Source organism: Felis catus, chromosome B4 (assembly GCF_018350175.1).
Source record: "Felis catus isolate Fca126 chromosome B4, F.catus_Fca126_mat1.0, whole genome shotgun sequence".
Taxonomy (NCBI): domain Eukaryota; kingdom Metazoa; phylum Chordata; class Mammalia; order Carnivora; family Felidae; genus Felis; species Felis catus.
In genome coordinates, this window is record NC_058374.1 from 124,884,478 (window position 1) to 124,908,992 (window position 24,515).

Sequence of the window (24,515 nt, forward strand, 5' to 3'; positions counted from 1 at the left end):
AAATAAATAAAAGAGCAAGGAATCCTTTGAACTGGGTGTTCTGGGTTTTTTTTCCCTACCTTCTCATTGGTTGAAGGAAAATTCAAGCCAGAATTCTGAAGAATTTTGCACAGCATACCATGAGAACCTACTGTATTAAATATTCTTGTATGCGCTCGGTTACCATATGACCCTCTTTGATATGCTAAACACTTTGGAAAGCTTCCTGTACTGTAACAAACCAGTATATCATTTATGGTTGATTACATGGGGATTGTGGACATTGCTATAAAAAGTTGAGCGTCTGCTTTCAGGTGCATGACCCCTATGAAGGCAGCGCTCTTTCCTTGGGAAAATCACAGGCTGCCTTCCCCAGGAATGTGAATGTGAAAACTGGTTTTGTTATTCTCAGTTATTCATCTTGTTCCAGAGACCTTGTGAGTATTGGTTGTACACAAACTAAAATTTAGTCAGCTAAAGTTCCATACCGTCAGCCATTAATTTAAGCTAGGAAGCAAAAATATATAACGACCTACATCGGTTACCCTTCTCTTCTAGTTAGTTAAGTCAGTTATTGTCATATAATTGAGAATTACATGTTCACTGATTTTATGGCCTGTATACGGCACAATGGCGGATTAAAAAACACTTATCTACCCAAAACCTGTTAGATCGTGCCTGAAAAACATACCCATTTTGGAACTTAGAAATGACCATTATGGGCCCAAATGATTCCTCTTTGGCAAGATACATGTGGTCTTCCACATCTGTGAACACAGTTGGTTCCATAAAAAAGCCTATTTGAAAAACAGAAAAGATCATCAATTATACGGTAATTCATTTTTAATTAACAGTTTGCCCATTTAATTACATTATAATTTTTTTCTTCCCTTTGGGGTCAATAAAACCAAGACAACTTTCATTTTCTTACTTGGCATTAGCATTCCTAGATTCTTATTTTTTAATCTGGTTCTTAACAAAACTTTCAAACATATGTCAAAGTAGAGAAAGTAGTATAGTGAATTGTAAAATAAATATTTTCTCCTATTTTGCTATCTTTGATTCATTTTATTTCCTTGCTAGAATAATTGAAAGCAAATTCCAGAGATCACAACTTTCACCTCCAAGAATTTCAGTACAAATCTGTAAAAAAATAAGGATTAAAAAAAATTTTTTTAACGTTTTATTTATTTTTGAGAGAGAGAGAGAGAGGGAGAGAGAGAGAGAGTGCGAGCAGGGGAAGGGCAGAGAGAGAGACATAGAATCTGAAGCAGGCTCCAGGCTCCGAGCTGACAGCACAGAGCTCAACGCGGGGCTCGAACTCACAAACTGTGAGATCATGACCTGAGCCAAAGTCAATGCTTAACCAACTGAGCCACCCAGATGCCCCGAAAAAATTAAGTATTTTTTTTAACTTCCCACAATACATTATCACACCTAACAAAATTAGTGCTAATTCCTTCTTCATGGTTTTTATTTCAAATGTTTTTTCTCAAAAGTATCTTTCTTACAGTTGATTTGTTTGATTCAGGCTTCAAATAAGTTCTACACATTGCATTCACTTGTTAGATCTCTTAAGTGTCCTTTCATCTAGAACCTTTCACCCCTTATTTTTCATGCCATTGACTTGTTAAACAGATGGAGTCAGTTGTCCTGCAGGATATGTTGCATTTAGATTTGCCTTTGTTTCCTTGGGATGATATTTAATTTGTTCCTTGATCCAGGCGCGTGGGTGGCTCAGTCAGTTAAGTGGCCAACCTCGGCTCAGGTCATGATCTCATGGTGTGTAGGTTGGAGCCCTGCATTGGGCTCTGTGCTGACAGTTCAGAGCCTGGAGCCTGCTTCAGATTCTGTGTGTCTCTCTCTGCCCCTCCCCTACTCATGCTCCGTCTCTGTCTCTCAAAAATAAATAGATGCTAAAAAAAAATTTAAAAGCAATTAATTGTTCCTCGATCCCCTTTATTTCTCGTAAATGGAAAGTTTGACCTAAATTCACAATTAAATTCAGGTTAAACATTTTCGGCAAGAACACTGCAGAGGTGATGCTGTGTGGTACCTGTTGTATCCCACAGGTGACACATCAGACCTGGATGTTCTGCTTTCACTGTTGCTAAGAATGACCAGGGGCTCCCAGCCGGTGACAGCTTGACCTCTCCATCATAAAATTGTATTTTTCTCCTTGAGACTGGCAAGCCATCCTGGGTGAGAAACTGAGACCTTGTATGTACTCAGCTCCCCCCATCAACCTCTCTCCTGACAACTTTAGCCTCCCTTGATGATAACTGCCTCATCAATCATTTCACTCAATTAGGGGTACAAAGTGGTGATTTTTCTATCATTTTTTTTCTACGTTAATTAGCAGGCACTCTTCTGTTAAAAAAAAAAAAAAAAAAGTCTCCCTTATCAGCTACTCAGTGTACCGAGACCTTTGGTTCATACAGGAAACATAGACAAATGTTACCTTTTCCCCTGCTAATGATCAATTTGCAGAGTAAGGTGTTGGAGCACAATCCCAGTATGCCTCCTGCGGAGGTGGTCTTACCTGGCCTTTGAACTTGTCTTCCCCCGTACACCAAGGTGGCCCCCTCTTTCACTCCAGCTTCACAGTATTGCAGAAGCTTTTCCAGATGGGCCTTATGATTTTGGGGCCCGTGATCGGTAGATCTGTCAAGTGGATCACCAATTTTCATCTTTTTAATTTCTTCCACCTGTTTGTCACCCAGTTCACAAAACACAATTGACTGTTAATAATAATAATGGATACCCTCAGCTCAGCTTCCACCGTGTGGTGGCTGTTGTACTAAGCTGTCAAAAGATGTGTTGTCTTTTAGTCCTCACGGAAGCACTGGAGGTGGGTATTCATTATTTCCACCTTACAGATGAAGAAACTGAGGCTTAGACAGGGTAAGTGATTTAAGACACACAACCACTAAATATAGTAGAGTTTTCCTGACTTGAAAGCCCAAGCTGTTAACCACTAAGTTCTAACAGACTATAAGCTATGTATGTATGTTATATTCAAATTATCCTGAGTGTTAATCCATTAGAATAGCAGACCTGATGTTCTGGAATTTTTGTTAACACAGCACAGTTTTACTCTTCAGGACAGAAGAATTTCTGGCCATAGCAATGGCCACGTTGCTATCTTTTTTTCTCCCCACCAAATGTGGCAGACTGCCCTTGAGACATTTTCATGGTATAGCCATGCCAGAGGAAGTGCTAGAATGTTCTGATAAAAAAGCTATCTTTGTTGTGCAATGTTCATCAGAGACATGTCTTTGTAATCGTTTCCCATGCACCTCACTTACCTTAACCTACTTTTGCATTTTCTTATTTATTTATTTTTAATGCTTATTTATTTTTAAGAGAGAGAGTGAGGGAGGGGCAGAGAGAGAGGGGGACAGAGGATTCAAAGCAGGCTCCATGCTGACAGCAGAGAGCCCCATGTGGGGCTTGAACTCATGAACTGTGAGATCATAAACTGAGCCAAAGTCAGACGCTTTACCGACTGAGCCACCCGGGGGCCCCTGCATTTTCTAATGTTAAGTCCATCTCCAGTAAGAAGAAAGAATGAGAGTTACCATGACCCAATAGGGCCCTGAATTTGAATTTAGGCCTGGCAAGAATCTCTCAGTAAGTGCTCAAGAAATAGTTGCTGAATGAGTGAATGAATACAGATTACATGTGTACAAAACATGTTTATTGATGGGCTGATAAGGTAGACTCTCGACATTTCTGGTCTCAGCATTTGAAATGTCAACAAACTAATTGCAAAAGTTCTGTAACTTTTATTTTACCGTGGCGCAAAACTGAATTACGGGGGTGCTCAGGAGGGTAGCCACTGCCCTCCATAGGTCTTCTTCTTTTCTTTTTTTTTTTTTTTTTAACTATTTTTATGTTTATTTATTTATTTTGTGAGTGAGAGAAACAGAGAGCACAAGCAGGGGAGGGACAGAGAGAGGGAGAGAGTGAGAGAGAACCCCAAGCAGGCACAATGATGTCAGCGCAGAGCCTGACATGGGGCTCGATTCCATGACCCTCGGATCATGACCTGAGCCGAAATCAAGAGTCAGATGCTTGACTGACTGAACCACTCAAGCACTCCTGGTCTTCTTGTTTTCCATTCTCATGAAGAAAGAATGTCTTTTCTTCTTGGGAATGGGGAGAGGGAATTGACCCTAAAAAAAAAGAAGCTGGGTGCTGGTTTTTCAAATACAAACAAATTCATGATTACTGTTACCATCATAATGGCATACTGTATTATAGTTTATTTTAGCCACACAATTCGTGTTCATAGTTCTACAAATGGCTTCTTTTGGTCTTATGTTTATAAAATCATGACCAATCTATAAGAGGTGTGTATGTATATATGTATGTATGCATGTATGTATTTATCTATACATTTTAGTGGAGGAAATGATTGGCTGTCTGATTAACAGTGCACTGACGATTTGCAAGGATCCAGGAGTATATCTCTCTTAGTCAACTTAGGAATTTACAAAAATCTAGGAGTATATTTCCCATTAGTCTCAAGGATATAATTTACTGTAAATGTAGAGCAAGGTATAGATAATAAAAACTTTTAAGTTTTTTTTTTTTTTTATAGAGACCTATACCTTTTTACTATGAAAAACTGAAAATACATAAAAAAGTAGACAATAACATGACATCCCATTTACCCATCATCCAGCTTCAACAATTACCAACTCTTGGCCAATTTGTTCCCTTACTCACCTCCTCCCCTCCTGGGTTGTTTTTTTTTTTTTTTTTAATTCTTTTTTAATGTTTATTTCTTTTTGAGAGAGAGAGTGGGAGTGGGAGAGGGGCAGAGAGAGAGGGAGACGCAGAATCCAAAGCAGGCTTCAGCCTCCAGCTGTCAGCACAGAGCCCGACATGGGGCTCAAACCCATGAACCACAAGATCATGATCCGAGCCAAAGTCAGACACTTAACAGACTGAGCCAGCCAGGTGCCCCTATCCTCCTGGGTTACTTTGAAGCAAAGTCTATACATCATACAATTTCCTCTGTAAATATGTCAGAAAGTGGTTCTAAAATGTAAGGACTCTGTCATTTAAAATATGGCGCAGTACTAGTATCCCACCTAAAAATTCATCAATATCGCCAGAAGTACTTTTCAGGTAAAAGCAGTTTCTATAAAGCAAATTGGAAGATGTCTTACCACTCTTGTCACAAATTCATCGTGGATGGCTTCTTCCACAAACAAGCGCCCGGCTGCAATACAGTTCTCTCCTTTGTTGAAAAATACTGCCCCCATGCCCTTCAGCAACAGAAGAGAAAATATTAACAGTACTTCAGATTGTCATAAGATCACACACACTGAGAATTAGATGTTGTTGGAAGACAGCAGAAAAACAAAAGTCAGAGCCAATGCCTTGGTCTAGCTAATGATGGGAATTGTCTAGAGATACTCAGTTTTGATCTAGCACGATTTTAGGGATTTTGTTTCTCCTTTCCCCCTTTTGGTCCAGGAGCGCTTAAAAAAAAAAGTGTGTGTAACAGTAAGGATACACCACTAAGAACAAATTTTGTGTTGTAAGAAAATCTATATTATTTGATACATTTAAAGGTATTACTGGCATACCAGATTTTGCTTTTAAAATCTTGACATCAGTTTGTATAAATCATGAATGCTTAGAAAAGACTCTCTTATCCCCCAAGTTTTAAATACAGCTTAATGATACAAGTGTAAAGGTACTATTTTTTTTAATTAAGTGATTTAAATAGTCCTAAATCTAAGCATCAAGAGAGTGGCCTCTATTGATGACCAGACAAAACCCAATCTCATTTTGAGATTTCTGATAAAAAAGGAGATGAGACATGTTTTAGAAGTAGGCACCTATTTAGGGAGATTTGTCCCCCTCTTACCATTCTCACGGCCTTGTCAAGTTCACAGTCATTGAATATTATAAGTGGGGATTTGCCACCAAGTTCAAGGGAAACTTTCTTCAGGTTGCTCACAGCACAGCTAGAGGAAAATAAATGGGAAATGAGCATTCTCTCGCGTGGGCCTTTCTAACTCTAAGTTACCACTTGGCATGGAAAATACAATTGAGCCTCAGAAATATTAAGAAACTTATTCAAAGACAAAACACAAATGGTTGAAGGGTAGTAGCCATTGAAGCCCAGTGATGAGCACATGGGAGTTCATTCCATGATTCCGTGTGCTTTGTAAATAAATATTAGAAAGTTTCCATAATAAAAAGCTTTTATAATTCTGTCACTCAATAACTAGAGATCCTCATGGATAAATTTAGATTCCTTAAGAAATTTGGTTACATAAAGCCCTGGCAAGGAATTTAACCTCTAGCCAGATTCCTGAAGCATTACAGAAACAAAATATCAATTTTTAGAAGTACATTATTTATTTCCCCCTATTCGCAAAAGTATTGTTATTTAAAACATTTAAAAATACCCCCAAAAACTCAGAAAGAAGAAAAAAAATCACACAATTCCATTCCATGGCTTCATATCTGTGTTTTTACCATTTTGACATACTTATTTTTGGTCTGTGTCCAACCACAGCCTTTGCCTTATTTAAAATGGTTGTGATCACCCCATATGTACAATTTTATACCTTAGTTTTCTTTTTTCTTTCTACTTACCTTTTAACAATATTTTTCAGTATTATTAAAAATTCTCCATGAACATGATTGTGCGGACCTCCATTACACTGACATCCTTTTTTTTTTTTTTTTTTTTGCGAGAGAGAGAGAGAGAGAGCGAGCGCAAGTGGAGGAGAGGGGGGCAGAGGGGGAGAGAAAGAATCCCAAGCAGGCTTAGAGCCTGCTTAGAGCCCAACACGGAGCTTGATAACACAACTCAGGGATCATGACCTGAGCTGAAGTCAAGAGTCCATGCTTAACCGACTGAACCACCCAGGCATCCCTACACTGACATACCTTAACCATGCCTTATTTTGGACATTTAGATTGTCTGCAATTTTTTTAAAAAACAAATGTTACTGCATTTTAGGAATTCATTTTATAAATAATCCATATTTGCCATTTATATGTCTCTTCAGTTTCTTACTTATGCTCTAAGACCAATTTGGGCCACAGCTTTAGTATGCAAAAATTTTTTGTTCTGGATTGTCATAGCTACCAGTAGGGTGTAGAATTCCAATATGGCTCTAGTTTTATGGACTATGGGCTTTATGCTTTGGAGAGTATTTTATTATATGAAAATATCTCAATACCCTGCAGTGATAAGTAGATTTCTCTTCTAAATCTGATGTGGGTTTTCTCCTTGCAAACACGTTTTTTTTTAAGCTTATTTATTTACTTTTGAGAGAAAAAGAGAGAGAGAGCACACAAGTGGGAGGGGGGCAGAGAGAAGGAGAAACGGAGTCCCAAGCAGGCTCCGCACCATCAGCGCAGAGCCCTATGTGGGGCTTGAACACACAAACTGTGAGATCATGACCTGAGCTGAAATCGAGTCAGATGCTTAACCAACTGTGCCACCCAGGTTACCCCCTCCAAACACATTCTATGTAAAAAAGCAAAAAAGCATAAACAAAAACCTGGTTTACTAGGATCTGCAGCAAATCAACACGCTAAAACCAATACCTCTTCATGATCTGTTTGCCAATAGCAGTGGACCCAGTGAAACCAAGTTTACGGATATCAGGATGTTCAGAAAGGCGTTGCCCAGCTATGCCACCTGTAGAATCAGGGAGGAAAACATGAATTAAAACATTATTCAAGTTCTTACGGTGAGAGTGACTTTGAATTCATTGAAGTAGATTTCTAAGCTTTCTTAGTTTCACATTTTCTATATTAATTACAAACTGAAGAAGTCTAAATAATGTCCTCCATGCAATTATCAGCCCCCCAGAAGACGGGTAAGCCTTGGTTTTTCATCTTCCAAGGTAATTTTTAAAAATTGAAACAGGCCACCTGACGGTAGTTTTACGTTGTTCAATTTCTGCTCCTCCCACCCTACTCACCCACCATTATATTTCTACTCTAAGATTTTTAGCACATGGTAAATATATTTATCCTTAAGTTAATTATTTGGTAAATTGTATTTAACTTTAATATATGGTAGTTACAAGACAAGACTCTAGAGGGAAAATAGTCGCTCAGCTACTCCTGTACCATTCATTACTTACAGCCAAGTGAGTCCTTTGATGGTTTACCTGAGCCTGGGATGATGTTGATTACCCCCTTGGGAAAGCCTGCTTTCACGGAGAGCTCAGCAAACTTCAAAGCAGTCAAGGGCGTGACCTGAGCAGAAGCAGACCACAATTACCTTCTTCAGACCCTGTCTTGTCCTTTAGACTAGTATCCTGCTTTTCCTTTCTGGTCGTTTTATTTTTTTCTTTTATTTTGACATAACTTCAGACTTACAGCAAAGTTGCAAAAACAGTACAAAGAATTCCTATATATCCATCACCCAGGTTTCTCAAATGTTAACATTTGACTACATTTGCTTTATCCTCTTTTTCTCTTTATTTTTCTCTGAACTGTGTAAGAGTAAGACATAGACGTGCCCCTTCACCTGTAAATACTTTTTTTGTTAAATTTTTTTTTACAGTTATTTATTTTTGAGAGACAGAGCACAAGTCAGGGAAGGACAGAGAGAGAAGGAGACACAGAATCTGAAGCAGGCTCCAAGCCATCAGCAAAGAGCCCGACGCAGGGATTGAACTCACAGACCTGGAGATCATGACCTGAGCCAAAGTCGGACATTCAACCAACTGAGCCACCCAGGCGCCCTTCACCTGTAAATACTTTTGTGTGCATTTCCTAAAAACAAAGAGTTCTTTTACATAACCACAGTACAATGATCAAAATCAGAAAATTAACAACTCATTAGAAAACCTTATTTACAGACCTTACTCTGTTTTCACCAACTGTCCCAGTAATGCGCATTGTAGAAAAAGGAAATCCAAGATCATACGTGGCCTTTCCATGTCTGTAGTCTCCTTTAATCCGGGAGAGTTTCTGAGTTTTCTTTTATATTTCATTTCCCTAACATTTTTGATAAGCACAGCCTAGTTATTTTTGGACAACGCCCCTTCATCTGGATTTGTCTGCTGTTTCCTCATGATTCAATTCAGGTTGTGCACTTGTTCAAGTGCAAGAACTTTGGCAAGACCACAGGACTGTTGCTGAGTCCTCAGAGCACCATCTCAGGAGATACATGCTATCAAATAGCCCCAATATTGGAAATGTTAATTTTGATGATTTGGTAAAGGGGGTCTGCTATGTTTCACCACTGTAAGTTACTCATTTATATTTTGTAATTAATATATTGTAGGAAGAGATTTCAAGACTATTTAAAGCCATGATTAAACAATTGGAACTTTCACCCTGACGTTGGGAAGGTAAGTGGGGTTGGATATTGAGTTCAGTCACCAAGAGAGCTTCTGGGTTGGCAAATGCGTCTATGTGATGGGAGGGTGGTGCACCTGAACTCCACAACCTGAGCTCCTGTGCTCATGATCCTTCCAGACCTCAACCTATGTACCTTTTCATCTGACTGTTGGTTTTGATCCTTTATAATAGAGTCATAGTAAATAAAGTGTTTTCCTGAATTCTGTCAGCTATTGTAGCAAATCACACCCGAGGAGGGGGTCATGGAAACCTCTGAATTATAGCCAGTTGGTCGGAAGTACAGGAGGCCCAGGGCTCACATTGGCATCTGAAATGGAGGCAGTCTTGTGAGACTGACCGAGCCCTTCACCTCTGGGGTCTGTGCTAAAGCTCAAGGTAATTAGTGTCAGAATTGACTTAAATTGTACAGCACCTAGCTGGTGTTTAGGGAGTTAAAGAATAGGCTGGTATGGGGGAGGGGGGAGAAAAAAACCCACACATTTGGTGTCAAAAGGGCTGTGAGTAAAAAAAATTCAGAATTTTAGAAACCAAGATCTGGACACTGTTGTTGCTTCTAGGCCTTCTCAGGAGACAGAGCTGGGGAATAGCTATACGTTTATTCATACACACATAAGTCTATCTATCTGTGTGTCTGTGTCTATCTTCCTGTCTATCATCTATCCCCACATATACCAGATCCATTTCTTCATCACGCTATCTAAATATATTAAAACATATGAATTTGTGAATACCTCCATCCGATATCTCAGGGTTCATTCAATCTTTTTCCCTTTTTGTGTGTGTAACTCTCTTCTCTAACACTGAGAAACATGGCTTCCAATAGTTACAAAACATTTACTGATTTGCTCAATCCTTAAATGTATAGAGGACAATTTGAGAATTATTAAGCTATGTCCCTATGAAAAAGAAGCCTACTAACTAGAGTTCAATACTTATTTACAGTGATTTTGCCTTTAGACTCAGGGCACATAGTCCCAATGTCTCTCAAAAGTTACTTGGATTAATGTTTCCTCACTTCCCTCAATGGGATCATGTTACTCTTCTGAAATGTGGCTTAGTGCATTTGTTTTTATTTGTATTCAATTTTAGGGGTTTTGCCCCATCTGGGCTGATCATATTTCTTTTCTTTCGTGGTTTGTTTGTTGTCATTGTTGAGTATGGGAAATATGCTTCCAAAAGTGAGGAATATACAAAAGGTACAGTCAGAGAAATGTTATTCCCTGCTCCCCTTCCCTCTACCCCTTCCATCCGGTCTCCTCATAGCCTGTAGCTAATCAACCTCATTCGTCTACCGTGTATCCTTCCTATGTTTCTTTTGTTCAAGTGAACAGATACGTATCTTCTTATTTTCCCTCCTTTTTTACACAAAGATGGCATAATAGAATCTCATTTTTAACATCGATTACAGCAGTGCATAACTCAGAAGCAAAATGAAAGTCATAATTTCCACACTTAAAAACCAGTGCTGATTATGTCTTTGTTAGTGTAGTCCCAATGAATGGAATGTGCAACAAGATCCATGGAGGTGTGAAAAGAGAATAGTAGAGCTTCTATTTAATGGACAAAGATATGCAGTAAGTCATACATAACTAGCATTTATTATATGGCGGGATCATGATACTCTCGCTCAGTCTGAATGAAGGCCAGAAGGTCATGGGTCACAAAGGTATGTCCTAGGAAAGAACAGGAGTTCACAAGGGCAAGGGAATGACAGTGATTTCCCCACTTGCTCATTTGCTTTCAGAATATTGCCACATGTTGAAGTTTATTGGCCTGGTTACATGGATTCACAGACTATGTATTGTTATATATTATTACTTTAACTAACCCAGCCTTCATAAAACGGACAAGTGGCTGAAAAAGAAACTGCATAATAAATAATACTACTACCAAGGCAACAAGCAAACAAGCAAAAGGCAGGGCTAACACTTTCCTCCTAGTAACACATCCACTGCAGTAACCTGGTGAGATTTAAAAAATGGCCATCTAGTTAAACTCAATGAGAAATTGGTCTCAAACATTTGAAATCATCAGGAAGATATCTGAAACAGTAGATTTACATCTACTCCAGTTAAAGATGGTCCTAGCCCAAAGGGTGTATTATTATGACTTTGTATGAAACCACAACTAGAAAGACATTTAAAACCTAAGTACCCTGGATTAATGGTAGTTCTTTTTAAGTAAGAACAAAAAGATTTTATCTCATTAATAAATAAAATAAAACAAATGGTTTAATCTTTATCTCTTTCCTTTTCATTTCTATTGGCTTTCTTCCATTTGGCCGCTCAGTTCTCCCAGCAGGACTATCGGTTTAAATGATGTATAGGAAAGCATCTAGCAGTGCTCTGGGCAAGAGTAGGTCATTGCTAATGCTCTTATTACATTAATAAAGTGGTTGGAATCTGTCAGACCTGTGGCCAGTCCAGGCCACAGGAATCTGTACCTTCCTCTCAGGTTAAAGGGAAAGGGAGACCTCTGATTCAGTCCTCCTGACATTCACACAGGGGCCTTAATACCGGAAATGGTTTCATACTATCATTACGTAATATTATACAATAAAATAAAAAGATATCAGGACACTTGGGTGGCTCAGTCAGTTAAGTGTCTGACTCTGGCTTCAGCTTGGGTGGTGATCTTGTAGTTCATGAATTCGAGCCCCACACCAGGCTCTGAGCTGATAGTGTAGAACCTGCTTGGGATTCTCTCTCTCTCTCTCTCTCTCTCTCTCTCTCTGCCCCTCCCTGTCTCTCTCTCTCTTTCTCTCAGAATAAATAAACTTAAAAAATAAAAATAAAAAGACATCTATAACAGAACAACAACTTTGGGTCTTTCATTTACAAGATTAAAATTATCATCAGGGGCGCCTGGGTGGCTCAGTCAGTTGAGCGTCTGACTTCGGCTCAGGTCATGATCTCGCGGTTTGTGAGTTCGAGCCCCACATCGGGCTCTGTGCTGACGGCTCGGAGCCCGGAGCCTGCTTCGGATTCTGTGTCTCCTCCTCTCTCTGCCCCTCCCCTGCTCATGCTCTGTCTCTCTCTGTCTCTCAATGATAAATAAACATTAAAAAAAATTTAAAAAAAAAAAAAGAAAAAAATTATCATCAATCACTAAACTGTCAGGGTTTTTTTTAAGTTTTTTAAAAAAATGTATTTATTTTTGAGAGAGAGAGAGGCAGAGAGAGAGCGGGAGAGAGGATCCCAAGCAGCCTCTGCACTGAGAGCACGGAGCCCAGCGCGGGGCTCAATCCCACAAACCGTGAGATCATGACCTGAGCAGAAATCAGAGGAGTTGGACGCTTAACCGACTGAGCCACTCAGGCACCCGTAAACTCAGTCACAAGTTTTAAGTTGCGTTGGAGTCAGACTGTAATCTCCATGGGAACAGAAACTTTGTGCGTCTTTGTCTTATAGATGCCTGGCAATTAGTATACCCTCAATGAACGTTCATAATTTTTGAACATTATATATAATCATTGGAATTCTTCACTATTTAGCACTCTCATAGGATACTATTTAGTGATTCTCAACCCTGACTGCATCTTAGAAACAAATGTGAAGCTTTCAAACAATACTAGTTCCTAAGCTCCAAACTAGACCAATTAAATCAGCAACTCTGCTAAGGCGGCTATTTTAAAATGAGAACTCCAGGTGATTCTATGTGCAGCCAGGATTAAGCGCCCCCAGGCTAGGTTATCTGTCCCTCTTCACTCTACTAGCTTCCTGCTCCTTAATGAATAGTGCTACTCGGGGAAATGGCACTCCTATAGCACGCTGGGGAATTGGTCCCGTTTCCATGGAAGCATTTGTGGTATCTACCGCACAAATACATGTATCTGTGAGTGATTCGGCTCTCAGAAACATATCCTTTAAATCTGCTTCCACACGTGTATAATGCCGTATTTACAAGGGTAATAACTGTAGCACATTTTATAATACCAAAAGAGCAGGGGCGCCTCGGTGGCTCAGTCCGTTAAGGATCTGACTCTTGATTTCAGCTCAGGTCATGATCTCACTCACGGTTTGTGAGATCAAGCCCGGCTTTGGGCTCCACACTGATGGCTCAGAACCTGCTTGGGATTCTCTCTCTCTCCCTCTCTCTCGGCCCCTCCCCTGCTCATGTTGTCTCTTTCTCAAAATAAATAAATGAAACTTAAAAAAAAATAATACCAAAAGGGCAGAACAATCTAAATATCCATTAACTCGGGATTGGTTAAATAAAATATAGTTTAACTATACAATGGAATATTATGGGAGATGGTTTATTTATACATTGGAAATTGTACCAAAAAAAGGAAGATTTTTTCTTTTGCTAAATATGTGTAGAATGCTACCATTGTATTGCATTGTGGTCAGAACACTTAATACAACATCTACCCTCTTAACAATTAAAAAAAATTTTTTTTTAATGTTTATTTACCTTTGAGACAGAGCGAGCAGGGGAGGGGCAGAGAGAGAGGGAGACACAGAATTGGAAGCAGGCTCCAGGCTCAGAGCTGTCAGCACAGAGCCTGACACAGGGCTTGAACTCACAAGCTGCGAGACCATGACCTGAGCCAAAGTCAGCCGCCCAACCGACTGAGCCACTCAGGTGCCCCTACACTCTTAACAAATTTTAAGTGTATCATGCACTATTGTTCACTGTAGACAAAATGATACACAGCAGATCTCTAGGACTTATTCATCTTGCATAACTGAAACTTTGTGCCTGTTGATTAGCAATTTCCCATATTCCCTTCCTAAGGGAATACCTAAGAAACTAATGGAATACCTAAGAAACTAATAAATAACAATTAATGACATTGGTTGCCCCTAAGGAGGTAAATTGGCTGGGGGATTAAGAATAGGAGGGAGACTTTTCATTACCTGCCTCTGTATGTTTCTAGTTTGAAATTTTTTTTAAATGTATACCTATTTTTTTATTTTTATTTTTATTTTTTTTTTCAACATTTATTTATTTTTGGGACAGAGAGAGACAGAGCATGAACGGGGGAGGGGCAGAGAGAGAGGGAGACACAGAATCGGAAACAGGCTCCAGGCTCTGAGCCATCAGCCCAGAGCCTGACGCGGGGCTCGAACTCACGGACCGCGAGATCGTGACCTGGTTGAAGTCGGACGCTTAACTGACTGCGCCACCCAGGTGCCCCCTATTTTTTTAAATGAAATTGGGGTGCCTGGGTGGCTCAGACAGTTAAGCATCTGACTCTTGATTCTGGCTCAGGTCATGATCTCACAAGATTGTGAGTTAGAGCCCTGCCATAGACACTGCACTAATAGTCTGCTTGGGATTCTTTCTCTCCTCTCTCTCTGTCCCTTGCTCTTTCTCTCTTTCAAAAATAAATAAATAGGGGTGCCTGAGTGGCTCAGTCAGTTCAGCATCTAACTTTGGCTTGGGTCATAATCTCACAGTTTGTGAGTTCAAGCCCCATACTGGGCTCTCTGCTGTTGGCACAGAGCCTGCTTTGGATCTCAAAAATAAATAAACATTAAGAAATAAACATTTTAAAATATTTTTAATTAAAAAGATTTTTAATGTTTTATTATCCATTTTTGAGAGAGAGAGAGAGAGAGAGAGAGAGAAAGACAGAGTGTGAACAGGGGAGGGGCAGAGAGAGGGGGAGACACAGAATCTGAAGCAGATTGACAGAGCCCAAAGCAGGGCTTGAACCCACAAACCACCAGATCATGATGTGAGCCGGAGGCTTAACGGACTGAGCCACCCAGGAGCCTCAATAAATAAACATTTTTTAAAAATGAAATTAGGAGCACCTGGGTGGCTCAGTTGGTTGAGCATCTGACTTCGGCTCAGGTCATGACCTCACAGTTTGTGGGTTCGAGCCCCGCATCGGGCTCTGTGCTGACAGCTCAGAGCCTGGAGCCTGCTTCAGATTCTGTGTCTCCCTCTCTGCCCCTCCCCTGCTTGTGCTCTGTCTCTCTCTCTCTCTCTCTCAAAAATAAATAAACATTAAAAAAAATTAAAAAAAATAAAAATGAAATGAAATTGTTTCTAACAAGCAAAACCAGGATGACTGTGGTCACTACGACTAAGTAGTAATGCCAAATGAAACCGTAATTTCTTAAGTCCTAAAAGAAGTAATAAAAGGAGAGGTAATAGGTAATGAACTGTAAATCCTTCTAGAATAGTGACCAAGTTTTCTCCGTGACTTGTGTCCCTCAGAACGTCTCCTACTGGTCACTTTTACACAGGCCATGCTCAGCCAGGGATTAAGTTGACTACCATATTCTTTTCCCTGAAAAGCTACTCTAGCATTAAAAGATTTTTTCTGAGAACTTCTATCATTTGAATTATTATTTTTTATTATTTGTTATTCAATGTACATATACTTACAGTTGCCACGATTATGTACATTCTTTTGCCTCCTTTTCCTTCATCTTCCGTATCTTTATAATATTTTTAGTAATTAAAATTCAAATGCCTATGTAATACTTTTCTTTGGATGTCTTATAGTTACTCTAAATAATTCCCTAATCATTAGGCATTTGGTATTTGGCAAGAATTGGAGTGGCTGGTAGAAATTCAGTGGATTTCACAGAGTAGCCCTATGCCTGCTTCCCTTGCCATGGAAATTTTAAATTGTGGGATATCCATGCGTTACATTAGGCAGCCATTAAAAATGAAGATTTGGGGCGTGTGGGAGGCTCAGTCGGTTAAGTGTCCGACTCTTGGTTTTGGGTCAGGTCATGATCTTGCGGTTTTGTGGGTTCGAGCCCTGCATCCGGCTCTGCACTGGGAGTGCAGAACCTGCTTGGGATTCTCTCTCTCTCTCCCTCTCTGTCCCTCCGCCACTCATGCTGTCTCTGTCTCTCTCAAAGTAAATAAATAAACTTCAAACAAAAATGCAGATTTAACTAATAGGAAAAGATGCCCAGCCATGATGCCTTTGAAGATGTCATAATACACAATCTCATTTTTGTCTAAAGACATAATGTTTATAAATGGGTGTCTCTGTTTTCAAGTAAGTAGGAGAGTAGGAGGTTGTGCCCTGGCTCCTTGCATCTTACCTGCGCTGGCTTGAGCACTAGGGTGTTACCCGCGGCCAGACACGCGGCGCTTTTCCACGCCAGCATCATCAGTGGGTAATTCCAGGGGATGATAATGGCGCAGACCCTGCAGAGGTAGAAGGACGACCATCCTTAGTTGTCTCCAACCAACACAACTCACCCAAGTCACCCTTGGCGCTCTCCTTGTCTCACCCAAGTGGCTCCTTCTTGGTGAAGGTCAGATTGCGATTTGGACGGGCCTGGTTGATTGGAATAGTAGAACCCTAAAGAGTAAAAAAAGAAAAAAAAAAAGGTGATCCTCATTTCACTAATTGAAATGAGTAAGTCTAATCTCAATGAATCCATTTTCTTAGCTGGTATGAAAAGGCAGTGTTCAATTTGTAAGAATATATGATATATAAGAAATATATTCACACCAAAAAAAAAAGCTGCTATTTCTTTCTGGAAAGAAGTAAGACATGGGAGAATAAACATAATTCTATCTATCTATCTATCTATCTATCTATCTATCTATAAAACATAGTTCTAATTTAGTTACCTCCATTCCCAACTTCTTGGCATGGCAGAGAATATTAATTGTGTAACCAATAGCCATTCTTCCCTCTGTCGTTATATTAATAATGGTGATATGGTTCATGAGTTCAGGCCTGCATTGGGCTCTGCACTGACAGTGCAGAGCCTGCTTGGGATTCTCTCTCTCTCTCTCTCTCTCTCTCTCTCTTTCTTCTCCTACCCCAGTTGTGCCCTCTCTTTCTTTCTCAAAAATAAATAAACTTTAATTAAAAAAAATAATGGTGAGGGGCACCTAGGTGGCTCGGTTAAGGGTCTAACTTCAGCTCAGGTCATGATCTCGCGATTCATAAGTTCGAGCCCTGCATCAGGCTCTGTGCTGACAGCTCAGAGCCTGGAGCCTGCTTTGGATATGTCTCCCTTGCCCCCCCCCCCCCACCCCGCCCCTACCCTGCTCACACACTGTCTCTCTCTTTTTCTCAAAAATAAACATTTTAAAAAGTTTTTAAAAAATAAAATAAAATAATGGTGATAGTCATGTGCCTAGATAAAATACTGTTTTCCAGTTTCCAGGGCAGACAGGGATGGTCAATGGAAGACATAAGTACAAGGCATTGGAAGGCGAATGTTCTTTACAGTAGGCTGACTCAGCTCTGACACAGGCTCCTTTACCCTACCCCCCACTCATTTCTTCTTCTTGCTCAGAGTGTCACTGAAATGGCTGATACCTCAATGGTTATTGTGAGACCATGAGACCGTCTTGAGGGTGCAGGTCACATGGTACCTTAGTAGCTCTGGTAGAGAGAGAGAAGGAGCCCACATGTCATATACTAGCCCTGACTACTTGCCTGGGTGTTCCTTGAAAATGAGGCAAAAGTGAAGTTCATACTTGAGTATCCGTTACATGCAGTCAGACTTAATCCCATCTAATTCACGGCAGTCGTTTTCAACTGAAGCTATTCATTTGTCTGCTGCACACAATTGTATTGCTATTACTCATTACACGTGTTCATCTCTTATCTGAAATCCTTGGGGCCAGTGTGTTTTGGGATTCAGAATTATTTGAACTATAGAGATATAACATAATGCACATACCTTATGTTATATTCTCTATGACTCCCGGTAGGGTCTGAAGTAGCCCCCCATAATCAAATAAATACATGAGTATTGAAATATTTATTTAGTGAAACATGAATCTTTCCTCTAAGTGATATAAATACAAATTATAAATAGACTCATGTTGGTTCAGGTCAGCTTTTGGCAACAAATGAGTTCGAACCACTGAAACCAATTGATTTTCAGGTTTTGAAGCTCTCTGGTTTTCATAATTGAGGCTAAAGTGTGGGCGTGAACCACCACTACTAAATACTTACATCTGTATGACTTTGTGACTAAAACTACGTTTATGCACAAACCCTAGTCTACCGCAAACTTGCTCCTAAGCCTCACTACATAACTTGCAGGGTATGTATTATTGTGACCATATTACAGATGAGGAAAGGAAGGCTTAGAGAGAGAAAATAACTTTAACAACATCAGCTGCTAAGTGCCAAATCTGACTCTTGGACCGGTCTCTCTGACTCTATGTTAATAATGGTCACAGCAACTTGCCCAAATAAAATACTGTTTCCCAGTCTTCTCAGCCGATAGAGAAGGCCAGTGGGAGATATAAGCACAAGGGAGATGGGGAATGCTTTTGAAAGCTCTCTTATATTTCTCTCCTTTGCCCACTTCCACCTTCTTGCTGCCTGGCCAGTGCTGCAGTGGTTATCGTGAGCCTATGAGCAGTATGCATGTGGCTCTTTGTTATGAGCCTTACCTTCACCTTTCATACCCCGGGTGCTGAGGTCAAGAGCAATAGCCTGCTTCTCCTCACACATGTGCTATTTACTTTCTTATAGTAAAAAAGGAAATGAAATATTTATTGTGCCCATGTCTTAGAAAGTTATTTTTCTTATACCCAGCTTACTTAGACAATGTATGTTAGCTCTCTGGCTTCTGTAGGCATTTGAGTTCTCGATCTCTCCATGACACCCTAGATGTCCAGAAGACTACCAGGTGCCCTTAGGAGATATAGTAAAGTACAAAAAACATCATGAGACTTTAGTTCAGAAAATCTTGAGTTCAAATCCTAGCTCTGTGGTTTACTTACTAACGATGTGAGTGTATGTAAGTCATCTGTTGTCCTCAGGCCTCTGTTTCCTTGCCTGCAACAAGGGATAATAGCTATCGACCCACCACAGATGACTGTTATAAGGATAAGAGAAGAAAATCTAAGAGGTGCCCATAAAACATTGTCTTTACAAACTACTAAATGCTCGGCCCTTTTCCTTTTGGAATGATCTCCGTGGAGTCAAATGACATTTGTGCTCACCTGAATTTTGTCACACCACCCAGCAAAATATCTGAATGTTTGCACAGACATTCCAATGTGAGTCTTCAGAGCCAGGGTGTAGACAGCCCCTGAATCAAGGGCTTCAATGGTTGCCAGCTCCTCCTGGTTCTCTTCCAGTAGGTCTGCAAGTCTGTATGGTCAGTGAAAGGAATTCACTCAACAAATATGGATTGAGCTCCTATTATGTATAAGGCACCATCCTAAGGGCTGAGAATTCAGAGGTGAACACACATGGACCAGGTCTTTGTCCTGATGGAGAATACGGTCCAGCAGGGAAGACATTAAACGAATCATTTCATACATAATTTGTTTCAGGAGTTACAAAAAAAAGAAGCAGAGGGTGTGGGAAGCCTGTACCATTTGCCTCATCAGTGTATAAAAAACAGAAGAGTGACTGAGCCACAATAATCAGAGGAGATCAATGACAGAAGACAGTGGGAATGTGGCTAGTTCATGAATATGCAAGGAGATGTTAGAGAGCACAACCCATGAGAATCCATGAACGCGAGGATTTCTTGTTGGTATAGAAATGCTTCCAACACTAACTGAAGAGACAAGATAGAAATACCTGGGGTGAATTACAGACACTACAACAGGTTTCTGGTAGGTGCCTAGCTTCTATGGGAAGATAAGTACAGGATTGTCTCATGAGTATAAAATAGTCAAAATTCATCCTATGTTCCCTTCCGCCATTTTCCTCCACCCTTCAATGGTTTTTGCATTGTTCCTTTTGGACTATTCTAAAGTTGGGCTCGAAATCCCCTTCCCCTCAATGTTTCTTCCAGATCTTGCTGTAAGAGATATTTTGACCAAGGTCAGCTATTTGGCCTTAGGGAAGCAGAAAAGTGAATTTATGCTTGAATCTAATTACATACTTGAATCTATCTACTCGGTTACCAATTTATAATTCTTTCTAGGCCTTACTATTTTTCCTCTTCATTCCTAGTCCCTATGGGTCAGGCAGATTTAAAATCTGTCATTGAAAACAACAAAGTGCTGCGTAGTCCCCATTTGCTGTTCTATATCCCTTCTCCACACTGCTCTGTGACCTGGGACGATGACCTTTATTTATAGACCACATCACTTGGCTCCCCTGCTCTGTTACTGGGCTTGACTAATGAGAGACCAATGAACAGCACCCCCAGGAGAGAAAGCAATCGGGCATTGCACTCCCCAGCTCCCCCACAGATGGTTCAGCAGCTGCTGTGTCCCTCCCCGACAAACCACTGCAGTGTGGTCTTCTACAGCCACAGATCTTGCCACATTCCAGCAATGGCCCCTTCCTCTGTCCTAGATCTTGGAGTAGTCACAACTTTCCCTGTTGCTGTCCCTACCTGGGTACTTCATTATCCCTTGACCTTGCCTACATCTTTGTAAATCGTTTTTTATTAAACTTTTTTTTCCTCTGGAACCCTGACTGCTCCAAGCACTAATACAAAAATCAGGAACTCACATCTATGTAACTTTACAGGATGTAAATAACTGAAGACATATTACATAATGGATGCATGCTAGACTATCTTGGGGAAATTTTTAAAAACTTGGCAATGTTAACCAATACCCAGAGACAGCAGATCTGTGTTTTTAAAAAAACACACCTGTTGGGGCGCCTGGCTGGCTCAGTCGGTCGAGCGTCTGACTTCGGCTCAGGTCACGATCTCACAGTCCATGAGTTCGAGCCCCGCCTCAGGTTCTGTGCTGACAGCCCAGAGCCTGGAGCCTGCTTCGGATTCTGTGTTTCCCTCTCTCTCTGCCCCTCCCCCGTTCATGCTCTGTCTCTCTCTGTCTCAAAACTAAATAAACATTAAAAAAAAAAATTTAAAAACCCACACCTGTACATCAACCTTCCTCTTTCTCTTGCATTCATTCTTCCCCATTCACCGTTTTCAAAGGCATCTTTTGCTGCTGCTACTGCTTTATCAACATCCACCAAAGAAGCATAGGATACTTTGCATATTATCTATTTCAAGATAAGGAAAACTAGGTTATAGGTTATTTATACAGAGATATATAAATATGCTTCTTTTGAAATTAATATTATATTAATAGGAAAAATAGAGTATTACTTATAAAACCCAGAGAATTTATGATGGAAAATCAATATGTTGAGTAATAAAGAAAAATTTAAACATGGAAATTGGAAGCCTGAAATTTGGGACTTCTCACATCACATGACACGATTGAAAGACACATTTAGGAAGAATATATCTGCTTCTTCCAGTGCCTTGGGGAAGCTGAATTTCTTGCCATGAGCTTGCCGAGTTTGAAAGTTCTTTTCTGCATAGAGCATTATGTGAAGCTGTGCCTCTGATATGGATAGGTATAGCTATCTGTCTAAAATAATTATAAATATTCATTCCACAAAATAGATTACTATGGTCAGCAGCCAGTATCAGAACTGAATAGTTGAAAGAAATACATGGAGAACATTTATTTCTAGTAAGTGCTCAGAGGCAAAGTGATAGAATAAAGTAACTTCTTAAGACTCCCAGGTTTACAACTATTAAAATTTCATGACCAGTGGTCACTGCACACACTAAGCAATTACTCACAGATCCGTCTGTTGGGTTGATAGTATCATAGGTCTTTCCATCATCAGCATCTGTGAACTGTCCATTTATGAAACACTGATATGGCATTTTCACTGTCATTTCATTGACCTCCTTTGAAACCTAAGATAGAAAATTATGTTAATAGAATCAGTGGATTTCTCTGCTTATCCATTTGATACCAAATAGCAATAAAGGAGTTTATTCACTAATGCAGCAGAGAGAAGTTAGGTCAGTAGAATTCCAGTTCCTAGTCTCCAGAAGAGACAAGCATATGTTAGATTTGGGCCTCATGATGCTCAGATTGGCCACTCAGCCAGGAGGTTAGCATCTCTGATGACCAAAGTACTCTTGGCTGGGCCTTATAAATATCTCAGATTTTCTTTATACAAATGAAAAAGAAGCAAAAGACCTGCAGATCATGGAAACATCACCATCTAGTGGCAACATCTATGGAGCACAGTCATTGCTTTGCTTTGAGTTCGTGAAATTGCCTTTTACATGGGTGCCATTTTAAGTTTTCTTTCCTTAAGTTCCTCCTCATTTTTACTTTCTTTCTTACAAATGTATTACCTAAATTGTTCTCTACCATTACCTAGAGAGTGAATTTAGGTTAGTCCATTAACTACTATGAATGTGTTCTTTCAACAATAAAAAGGGAACAAGTCTCCCTGCTTCATACAGTTATTATGAGGAATAACTGAGAAAACATATGGGAAAGAACATTATTAGAATAAAATTTTATATCAATGCAAGGCATAAAAAGTAAATAAAATAATTTTAAAAATAATTTCATATAGAGAAATTGATAATGCTTTAAAAAAACCAAAGAAGTATCAAGAGGGTATCTTGTCTTATCCCACAGATAAGAAATTTTTCTATAAAAGATTTCCATTGTGTTTATGTAGGATATAATGAAGGAATCTTCATCTGAATTGATGTGTCTCTGCACATAGTTCACTTTCCTAAACTCATCATTCTGAAAATATGCTAATTATGTATAAATATGTATATGTATAAATACACTAATTATGTATAAATATGTATTATCTAACTTGATTCCCCCAACTATCCTATAATGTACATATTATTATTTCCCCACTTAACATATGAGGAAATCGAGACTTAGAGAAGTTAAGCAACGTGCCAAAGCTCACACAGCTGGTAAGCAATGCTACGTGGGTTCAACTTTAGGTGGGTCTAACACCAACATTCATGTTCTTAACTAGATGATAACTAAATTGCCTTCAAATTTCCCTGAAGTTTATTAAAAACAAATGGAATGAGAAGCATGCCTGGGATCCCATCTCTCCCTTAAGAGCTCTCCAGTAACTTGAAATCCCACATCCTTAGAACCATAGTGGCTGTGAAAACCAGCAATCTATTAGCCACCATAAGGGGAAATGACTCCCCAGAAGCTCCCCAGAGGCCTCATCCCTACAGAACTCCCCAATTGGCTCTATTCTTTGTGTTTGTCTTTATTTGGCCTGAGAGCTTGCTCTGCCCAAACTGCCCTCAGCCTTCCATAAAGGCTGAGAGACCTTATTCATTCAAGAAATGTAAGGAAATCTACATCCACTCATTAGCTGATGACTAAGCTAGCCAAGTAGAGACTTCAGTGGTGGTAAACGACAAAGAATATAGGTTTTATGGGATTAGTCCAAGAAAGTCACCAAACAAAGAAAAGCAACAATAACACTATGAAGGGTGTTATTACATAACACTATGTTACTAGTGTTACTACATAACACTATGAAGGGTCTCCCTATGAAGGGTGGGGGTCTTATTTCCAGAGCTGCCACATTCTGTTACTTAAAATGGCTAGTTTTCAACAAAAGATTACAAGATACATGAAGAAGCATGAAAGCATACAGTGGCCAATACATTGGAAAATAACCAGTCAATAGAAACCTTCCTTGAAGAAACCTAGACATTAGACAAAGATTTTTTTCTAAGATTATTGATTTATTTTGAGAGAGACAGAGAGTGTGTCCACACTCACAGGGTAGGGGCAGAGAAAGAGAGAGAGAGAGAGAGAGAGAGAGAGAGAGAGAGATCCCAAGCAGGCTCTTCGCTATCAGCACAGAGCCTGATGCAGGACTCGATCTCATGAACTGGGAGATCATGACCTGAGCTGAGATCAAAAGTTGGACGCTTAACTTACTAAGCCACCCAGGCACCCCATAGACAAAGATTTTAAATAAGCTTTTAAAAATGTATCCAAATAGAGGTTCTTGGGTGGCTCAGTTAAGCATCCAACTTTGGCTCAAGACATGATCTCATGGTTTGTGAGGTCAAGGTCCATGTCAGGCTCTGTGCTGACAGCTCAAAGTGTGGAGCCTACTTCAGATTCTGTCTCCCTCTCTCTCTGCCCCTCCCCCCACTCACACTCTGTCTCTCTTTTTTTCTCTCTCTCTCAAAAAAACATTTAAAAATTTTTAAATAAAAAAAATATTTCCAAATAAGGAAGGAAAGGAAGCTATGTCTAAAAAAATTAAAGAAAAGTAAATGAACAATGTCTCACCAAATGGAGAATATTAAGAAAGAGAGAAGAATTATAAAAAAAGAACCAGTGGCGCCTGGGTGGCTCAGTCAGTTAAGCGGCCAACTCTTGATTTTGGCTCAGGTCGTGATCTCACAGTTTCATGAGTTCAAGCCCCACATGGGCCCTGCTCTGACAGTATGGAGCCTGCTTGATATTTT

At 39.9% G+C, this 24,515-nt stretch overlaps 1 protein-coding gene across 1 annotated transcript in view; it reads right to left on the reverse strand.

Annotated features, from left to right (window-relative positions):
- Nucleotides 1-24,515, reverse strand: part of ALDH1L2 (aldehyde dehydrogenase 1 family member L2) — a 67,266-nt gene that overhangs the window by 4,800 nt on the left and 37,951 nt on the right. The window contains exons 11-21 of the mRNA XM_023257389.2: nt 21,816-21,935; nt 21,096-21,223; nt 19,243-19,393; nt 16,551-16,621; nt 16,359-16,464; nt 8,139-8,226; nt 7,567-7,660; nt 5,867-5,966; nt 5,160-5,258; nt 2,522-2,687; nt 671-776 (exon numbers count right to left, since the gene is read on the reverse strand). Coding sequence (XP_023113157.2) covers nt 671-776; nt 2,522-2,687; nt 5,160-5,258; nt 5,867-5,966; nt 7,567-7,660; nt 8,139-8,226; nt 16,359-16,464; nt 16,551-16,621; nt 19,243-19,393; nt 21,096-21,223; nt 21,816-21,935 — 1,229 coding nt within the window. The remainder of the gene's footprint in view (nt 1-670; nt 777-2,521; nt 2,688-5,159; nt 5,259-5,866; nt 5,967-7,566; nt 7,661-8,138; nt 8,227-16,358; nt 16,465-16,550; nt 16,622-19,242; nt 19,394-21,095; nt 21,224-21,815; nt 21,936-24,515) is intronic.